The sequence below is a fragment of the Saprolegnia diclina genome (genome assembly GCF_000281045.1).
Source record: "Saprolegnia diclina VS20 unplaced genomic scaffold supercont1.82, whole genome shotgun sequence".
NCBI classification, from domain to species: Eukaryota; Oomycota; class Saprolegniomycetes; order Saprolegniales; family Saprolegniaceae; genus Saprolegnia; species Saprolegnia diclina.
Genome location: NW_008246149.1, coordinates 206,074 through 213,961, shown reverse-complemented (window position 1 = coordinate 213,961; position 7,888 = coordinate 206,074). Strand labels below are relative to the sequence as shown.

Sequence of the window (7,888 nt, the reverse complement as noted above, 5' to 3'; positions counted from 1 at the left end):
GGCGTCGGAGCAGGCGTCGGCGCTGGAGTGAGTACAATCGTCGGGACTGTCGTTGGCTTGTCTGTGAGTGGCGACACGTCACCACACCACGAATGGTCAGCAGCCACCATTGTTGCGAGAGCAAGCGTCAAGAGTGGCAGGCGCATCGTCAATCAAGTTGATGAATGACGAATAGATTCAAGGTCGACTGCCACTGAGAGTAGTCGCGCTGCTGCACCCAAGCATGAGGATGGGCAATGCGAGAGGACAAACGGAGCTCGTTCATGTTGCACCAGTTTTTGTTGCATAATAAAACTCGCGATTCTGCAAACTCTGCATTGTTGATATCTGGTCTGCAGGTCTCCATACCAGTATTCTTTGCCACCTTATCCCACGAGCAAGCGAGCGAGTTTGCGCTCATTCGCACCTCGCGTGAAGGTACCGGTAGGAGAGTAGTGTACTACCATACCAGTACACTACATGTACATGTATTTTGTGCCTCCACATCGTACCAACCGCTCCCATTCGATAAAACTTATCGCCAATCCGCTTTTTTATATCCAGGCAACACAAGTCATGTTCAGCTGTCAGGTGGACGTAATTTGCACATCGCATTCATCACAATGTCCAGCCAAAAGCCAAGCTTCCATTTGAGTGTACCCACCGCATATCACGACGCGGTTCGACTCGGTGTTATCCTCGAGTCCCCGGCCTATTAACATCAGCAACCAAGCCTATTTCAAGCGAGCGGTGTGTCGATGTTGACACCGATATGCACCGCTCCAAAGGTGAGACCAGACCGCGCGAGGGTGCTAGGACTCAGTAATGTTGAAGGGCGATCCTACAGCCATTATATCGCCATTACATATCGGGACTCGTGCGCGCAACGATACTGTACCTACTACTTCCAACAGACAACTGTTCGCATTGCGTTGTTGCGTCTTTGCATACCGTTCTGCCATAGGAGCAGGCGAGCTCGAAAGAGCGAAAGTACAGTAGTATAACTAGAGTGCGTTGGTGTATTGACACGGATACCTATTGAAAGGGCTATTTTTCTTAGTCCATCGTGGGGCCTTCAAAGCACCTCCGTCGGTCTATTATGAGCCCATAGACACGCAGTATGAGACTTCGTGAGGCCGATGTACTATCCCTTGCATAAGTCGAGCACGAAAACACGCGGGCAAGTTGAAGCAAATATGTTGAGGAGCACGCACCTTACTCCCAGCGGCCAGGTGCTAGCATTGCAGCATGCTTGACTCGCATCAAGGCACTGGTAGTAAGTAGTACTACCAGTGCCTTGATACGGGCGCTTCCCCACAGAACATAAGCATGGTCAGCACTAGTGTAAAAGGCGATCACTACAGGTGAAGGGGACTGCTGCATCAAGAAGCATAGCGCCAACTGCAGGTCAAGGGGGGCTAGTTTAATAATGAGGTAACAAAGCGAACGGCTATGCGGCGACGCAGCTCGATACATATCTGTGAAAAGTGCAGACAGATCTGGCCGTACTCGATAAAGATGGCAGTGTTGAGCGAGACCTGACGATATGCACGCGATCCGGTGCTTGGGTCCTAGCCGGCCACCTTTGTTTAGGATACCACCGCAGAGCCCGAGATCAAGATGCCTGTCGCAGGTGAAACGGTCGCGAATGATCTGGTATTGCGTGAGGGCCGAGTTTTCATGTGCCGCACACAGTGTGCTCTAGCCGCCAAGTGTCGGTCGCTAGGGCTCTCCCATTCTCTCTCTCTATCTATCTCTGACGTATCACCCTGATGAACGCCGTAAGGTGACCCTTGCCGGCGTGGTGGCGCGTTGTGAAATCACACGATCGCAATTACGGGCGTTTGATTGGCTCAATAATATCCGCATATCCGGATAAAGTGGCGAAGTGCAAACGCGGAATCCGAAAGTCCTGCAATGGTCGGCGTGCTCTTCCTTTGCTTGGGCAACATTTGCCGCAGCCCCGCGGCCGAAGGCGTCTTCAAGGGGCTGGTCGCGCGCGATGGCAAGACGTCGGCGTACGACATTGACTCGTGCGGCACGGGCGGCGGCGCCTCCAACTGGTACAAGCCCAACGGGTTCTCGTACCACGAAGGCGACAGCGCCGACTCGCGCATGAAGAAGGAGGCCAAGAAGCGCGGGTACACGCTCAGCAGCAAGTCGCGCCCGCTGACGCCTGCTGACTTGCGTCGTTTTGACCATATCATTTGCATGGACAGCAACAACGTGCGTGCGGTGCACGAAGCGGCGACGTTCTGGGGCCCCGAGTACCTCGCACTCGCCAAGGCCAAGGTACACGCTGCTGCGATTTTATCATCCTGCATGATTGAGGGCGATGCGAGTAGGTTTCGCTCATGACCCAGTACTGCATTCTCAACACGTCGGCGACCAAAGTGCCGGATCCGTGGTACGAAGGCGGCTTTGACACGGTTCTGGACTTGCTCGAAGACGCGTGCGAAGGCCTCTACACGAAGCTCGAGCACAGCTAGAGCGAGTTGTCTCCACGCGTTGCACAGTGTTCGAAATGACAATGTGGCAATACAGATACTTTGGGCGCGGACGCCCAACTAACGCAAAATGAGGAATTGAACCGGCAGCGCACCTTCGGAGGCGCCTCACAAGGTGGCACCTAAGAGTGGGCATTGCATGCTCTGCTTCAACCAGCGCGACCGCCGACAATGATGGCCATTGGAAGGTCCGAGGGCCAACAGCCAGTTCTCGTCTTCCTGAGCCGGAAAGGGCTGCGCATACGTAGCGACTTCGATAGTTCCGACACCGAGTGCTTGTTTGATGGAAGCAAAGTGGAGGAGGTCGAGGAAGCGATATGGGAGGCGACTGTATGGTGTATTACATTAACCAGGTGCCATCGCTAAACACCGTCGTATTGTCCATGTAATCTACAGACGACCTCGGTTCCTCAATCCTTTCGAGTAGATAGTTTAGTTGTCCCAGCCGGTCGTGGCGGGGGCAGCAGCCGTGGCGTCCCAGCCGCCGGCGGCGGCTTCGGCGCCCCACTCACCGCCAGCCGTGCCCCACTCAGCGGTGGGCTCGGCCGTGTAGAGCGTGGGGGCTTCCGTGGCGGCTTCAGCGGCGACGGCCTCGTTGGTCCAGCCAGCGCGGCCCATGGCCTCGTCGGCGACGCCCGTCTGGGCCTCCTCGGCCTTCTCGAGCTCCTCCGGGTCACGGTAGAAGAAGAGGTCGACCGACACCTCCCAGGGGAGGGCGCGCGAGATCGTGCCGCGGAGGCGGAGGACCTCACGCGAAAGGAGCCAGTAGAGGAGACCGATCGAGAGCTTGCCCTTGTTGTTGGCCGGGATGGCGACATCGACGTAGCGGAGCGGCGAGTCCGAGTCGCAGAAGGCAATCACGGGCACGTTGACGTAGGCCGACTCACGCACGGGCTGGGCATCGGTGCGGGGGTCCGTGATGATCAAGAGGCGGGGTTCGCGGAACTGCTTGGTGATCTGGTTCGTGAACGTACCGGGCGTGAAGCGACCGGCGATGGCCTGGCAGCCCGTGTACTGGGCAAACTTGAGGACAGCGCGCTGGCCGTACGGGCGGGCCGAGATGGCAATGACATCGGCCGGGTTCTCGACGGCGACGATGATCTTGGCGGCGAGCATCAACTTCTCCCACGTCTTGCCGACGTTGATGATGTGGATGCCGTCGTTGCGGCGGCGCCAGATGTAGTCGCCCATCTGAGCATCGGCGTTGCGCGTGCCGATGTGCACCATGGCGGCGAGCATCTTCGAGATGTCTTCTTCACGTTGGGTCAACATGCTGGTATGTACTAAGGCGATGAAAAGGATTAGTGAGCCCTCGAGCGGCCAAAGACGCCTGCTTGCGCAGATTACCAACCAACCAATTGGCCAATTGGTTGCCACTGCCCCACTCACTTGATGTTTGTATGCTCTCCACCCGGAGTTTTTCCGGTGGCAGCTAATGTTGGCCATTGCCATATTTACCACAACTACCTGCCACCTCGTCGCTTGCCTATCAAAGGCCGAGGATGCAAGGTGTATTGACCCTTGGAGGATGTTATGGGAGCCGGTAGACACGCTCGTGCCCGCCCCGCTTAGCGGCCTTCGAAAGCAGCGCGCCACTGCTGCCGCAAGGGTCTCATATGTTGTGTACTGTCATCATTCTATCGCGCCAAGCCACGACGACGACATGTAGTCACGTCGTCCTACCAAATGTCTAGTCGAGAAGATGCTTCTAGCACTGATATCGTCCTTCTACTGTACGTCTAAAAGCTCATGGGCTTGGGTCGCCACTCGCGCTGGTCCTTGTGTTTGTAGCGGACGAGTTTGATGCGCTTCACGTCCGAGGACGCCAGCCGGAGGACGTGGCACTGGCCGGGCACGAGCCGAAGCCACTCGTCGCGGCCATCGGCGAGGTACTTGACGTGGTTCATCTGGCGTGTTGGACAGTACTCGAGCACGCGCGCGCGGTGCCATGTGTCATGGCCTTTCCAAAACACCTCGACGAGGCCGCCTACGAGTTTGGGGCCGTCCGGGATCTTGCGACTGCGCGGTGGCGGGAATGATGGGACGCCATCGCCAACGTCTACGAGGCGCGCGACGGCCTCGGGCACAAGCGGCTTGATCGGGAATCGGTTTTGACTGTACAGGCGCGGCGTCACTTGAAAGAGTGTCGAAGCATCGGTCGACGACGGCAGCGTTGGCGTGACCACGCGCGCACTCCACTTGAGGTGCTCGAGCAGCAGCGCCGTCGAGCTCATGATAAAGCCATAGTCGTCGGCGCCTTCCTTGGCCACATGGTTGTCTTTGCGAACTTGCTTGGCCTCGATCGCTTCGAGCGCCAAGTCCTCTTCGCTCACAAACCGCTTGGCCCCGAGAAGGCGGTCTGTCGGCAGGTGCTTGTCGCAAAAGAGAGCCATCGGGTTGGCCGGACTCGCGGCGTCGCCGGGCGCGCCGATCCAAAGACCGGCTTCGGCGGCGCAGTAGACGTGGTACGCTGTCGCACAGTTGGGCTCTTCGCAGAGGACGACGGCGCCGCCCTTGCGCTTGCAGAGGTTGCACAGTGTCCGGAACCGGGACGGGTCGAGGTCCATGATCCCGTCGATGGGCTCGAGCGTCGGCACATCGCGAAACGTCAGCTCAGGGATCGCGAGGGCGCAAATCGCGTGGGCCCACCGGCGGTCGCTCGTCGGCTTGAGCGCGCCGCCTTCGCGAAGACAGAGGCAGCATTGCAGTGGCGCGCCGTACGCGCAGGACGGACAAAACCAAGGTCCGTTGGCGTCGTCGCGCAAGACGTTGCCGTAGCACTCTTCGTGGATGCGCGTGTTGCAGGCGTGGTTGCCGCATGCGAGCACGCGGCCGTTGGACCAGAGACCGCAGCAGATCTCACACTGCTCAAGTGGCGCCTGCTTGGGCACATAGCACGCGTCGACGTACTTGCGCAGCTCGACGAGCACGTCGTTGTCCAGCGCGTCCAAGTCGACACGGCTCGTGAGCTGCCAATTGCTCTGCTTCCGCACTGCATAGTCGTCGCAGTGCGTGGGCACGTCGATCGCGCCGACGTCGTGCTGTGCCAAGTGGCACCGAAGCAGCACGCCCTGGAGGTCGGGCGATGTGAGCTGCGCAATGTCACGCGCCAGTCGTCGCCGATCGTCCCAGTCCATCGTCGCCATCTCTACTATCGGGCATCATGAGTCGTGCAAGTGATGACCCGCAGCTCACCGCTCAGACCACGTCCGGGAAATCTCCGGGTTCAACATGGTTGGGCGGATGCTCCTACGCAATAGGGTATTTTATCGTCCTAATATTGGAAGTGGACCATTGCATCGAGTCATCGAAAGATACCGATTCACTCTGGCAGACGCGATGGTGGGCGCAGCGCTCTTCGAAGCCATGGGCTGGCATGCGAGCGACGGCGTCCCGCCGCTCGAGCATCTCAAGGACGACGTCGACGACGATATGGCGGCGCTGGACGAGGCCGCGGAAGCGGCGAACCAAGGCAACACGCTCTTCTCGTACGCCGTGTTGCTGGGGCTGCTTCTGTACCTTGGTGCATGCTACGTCGCGTTCGCCTTCCCGCCCGAGGCGGTGCCGTGGGAAGTCGAGTTTGCGATCCCATACGACCCGGCAGCGATGGCTTCCAACTGCTCCGTGGCTTTTACGCGACTGCCAGCCATCACATCGTCGCGCGTCCTTGCATACGAGATCGCCGCCCTCTCCGACACCACAATGTCCCACCAAGTGCTGCAATACACCATCCACGTCGACGATGTCCTTGTTCTGACCGACTTGGCCATCTTGCCACGAAACGAGACCGTGGCCTTTACAACGCACGAGCTATCGGACCTATCCTTCGGGCACCATGTCGCGTCGATCGAGCTTCTCGTGCCGCTGCCCGGCGGGCACGAAGAGCGCATTGCGACAACACGCCGCTTCACGCTCGTGCCCGACGGCCACAAGGTCGTCAAGGTTGTCTTGCCGACCCGACAAGCACGCAAAGCGCTGTCCCTGGACGCGCTCGTCGCCGCGTCACGCCCGCGCATTGTCGCACCCCAAAACGGCACCGTGCTGCGCTTCCACGAGACAAGTGATCGGAGCGTGCGCGTCCGGTACCGCCGTCCGAGTGACGGCAATACGACGCTGCTGCTCGATGGCCGTCCGCAGCCGTTGGTGTTGCTGCCTTCCCCGACCGAGTGGATGGCGACGACGATGCTGGCGGACGTCGGGCCCGGCAGGCACGTCGTGACGCTGCTCGTGGACCGTGACGTGGCAGACCACGTGACGTTTACTGTTGCCAGCGAGAAGGTCGACGCACCAATGTAGCGAAATGTATCTACCAATTCCGACCTTTTGTGTTTTCGCGTCCCGCGATTTCTCACTTTTGATGTTTTCAAAGACAAAAATAGGGGCCTCAAATCATGAGAAATCAATGTTTCAAGCATCAATTTAGTCGGTCGACGAGCGGAGGATGTCCGAGTCACCAGCGTCGATGATGCACATGCACGAGACGCGGAAGTACTTGCCGCAAGCCGTACCGAGGTCGTTGTTGTTACCGGCGAAGTGGTGGACACCCGTCTTGGCAAGCATCGAGTAGTACTCGACCTCCGACTTGCGGAGCGGCGGCGTGTTGCTCGAGAGGATGACAAGCTTGGCTACAAGCACAAAACGTTATGAGCCATTGGCACTCGATGGCGTCAAGGCGGTGGAGCGTACCCTTGCCGTTGCGGAGGTTCTTCAACGTCTCCTTGTAGCCAAGGGCGACCTTGCCCGAGCGCATGACCAACTGCAAGCGCGAGTTGATGTTCTCCGTCGTCTTTTTCTAAGGACAGAGACGGGTCAGCGCGCCGCTGGAATCGCGGAGAGCGGGCGACGGGGCCCTGCGCACCAGGATGCGAGGCAGGACCGACGAGGCTTGCTCTCCAACGGGTATTCACATACCGTCTTCTTCGAGGCCACCATCTTGTTTCTCAGTGATTTGTAGAATAAAACCCTCCACAAGATGAACTGTGATGCTCACCAACCAGCGCGCGGCCAACGACCGGATACCATCCGGAGAGCTCTTGACCAATACTTTTGCTCGGCCAATCCAACGCCTCGAAAAGTTATACGCGACGCCGATTGGTGCGTGTCGCATACGTGGCAGCGGCAGCTTGCGACGCCAGAGCGGTGCCGTCGGCCGACGAGCGCACGAGCCGCGACGCAAGAAAGGGAGCTACGCGTCGGTGTCGTGGACAAGCGGGGCTTATATGGCAACGGACCGCCTCGTACGACGACCGTCAACGCGCAGTCGATCGGGGAGGCGACTCAATTCGCTTGTGGGTCGAGGGAAGCAGTGTACTAGTAGGCGGTATCGGCGGTTTACTCTGCTTGCGCATTGAGATGCTGCATGCTGCATCATTCCCGAGGATGCCAATGGTGTCAACTTGTGT

At 58.7% G+C, this 7,888-nt stretch overlaps 5 protein-coding genes across 5 annotated transcripts; 2 read left to right on the top strand and 3 right to left on the bottom strand.

Annotated features, from left to right (window-relative positions):
- Positions 1-1,862: 1,862 nt before the first annotated feature.
- Positions 1,863-2,606, top strand: SDRG_15018 (hypothetical protein). Its single transcript, XM_008621181.1, has 2 exons — positions 1,863-2,271; positions 2,325-2,606. The coding sequence occupies exons 1-2, from the start codon at positions 1,897-1,899 to the stop codon at positions 2,466-2,468; spliced, it is 519 nt and encodes a 172-aa protein (XP_008619403.1). The 5' UTR covers positions 1,863-1,896; the 3' UTR covers positions 2,469-2,606.
- A 196-nt stretch (positions 2,607-2,802) lies between these two features.
- Positions 2,803-3,860, bottom strand: SDRG_15017 (30S ribosomal protein SAe). The gene has a single exon (XM_008621180.1). The coding sequence runs from the start codon at positions 3,756-3,758 to the stop codon at positions 2,919-2,921; it is 840 nt and encodes a 279-aa protein (XP_008619402.1). The 5' UTR covers positions 3,759-3,860; the 3' UTR covers positions 2,803-2,918.
- Positions 3,861-4,114: 254 nt separating this feature from the next.
- Positions 4,115-5,727, bottom strand: SDRG_15016 (hypothetical protein). The gene is made up of 2 exons (XM_008621179.1): positions 5,682-5,727; positions 4,115-5,634 (listed from the first exon to the last, which is right to left on the bottom strand). The coding sequence occupies exon 2, from the start codon at positions 5,630-5,632 to the stop codon at positions 4,226-4,228; it is 1,407 nt and encodes a 468-aa protein (XP_008619401.1). The 5' UTR covers positions 5,633-5,634; positions 5,682-5,727; the 3' UTR covers positions 4,115-4,225.
- A 68-nt stretch (positions 5,728-5,795) lies between these two features.
- SDRG_15015 (hypothetical protein) lies at positions 5,796-6,904 on the top strand. Its single transcript, XM_008621178.1, has one exon. It carries the CDS (start codon positions 5,826-5,828, stop codon positions 6,780-6,782), a length of 957 nt encoding a protein of 318 aa, XP_008619400.1. The 5' UTR covers positions 5,796-5,825; the 3' UTR covers positions 6,783-6,904.
- A 1-nt stretch (position 6,905) lies between these two features.
- On the bottom strand, positions 6,906-7,236 carry SDRG_15014 (60S ribosomal protein L30; the record flags this gene model as incomplete). The annotated part of the gene is made up of 2 exons (XM_008621177.1): positions 6,906-7,111; positions 7,173-7,236. The coding sequence occupies 2 exons, from the start codon at positions 7,234-7,236 to the stop codon at positions 6,906-6,908; spliced, it is 270 nt and encodes an 89-aa protein (XP_008619399.1).
- Between the last annotated feature and the right edge of the window lie 652 nt (positions 7,237-7,888).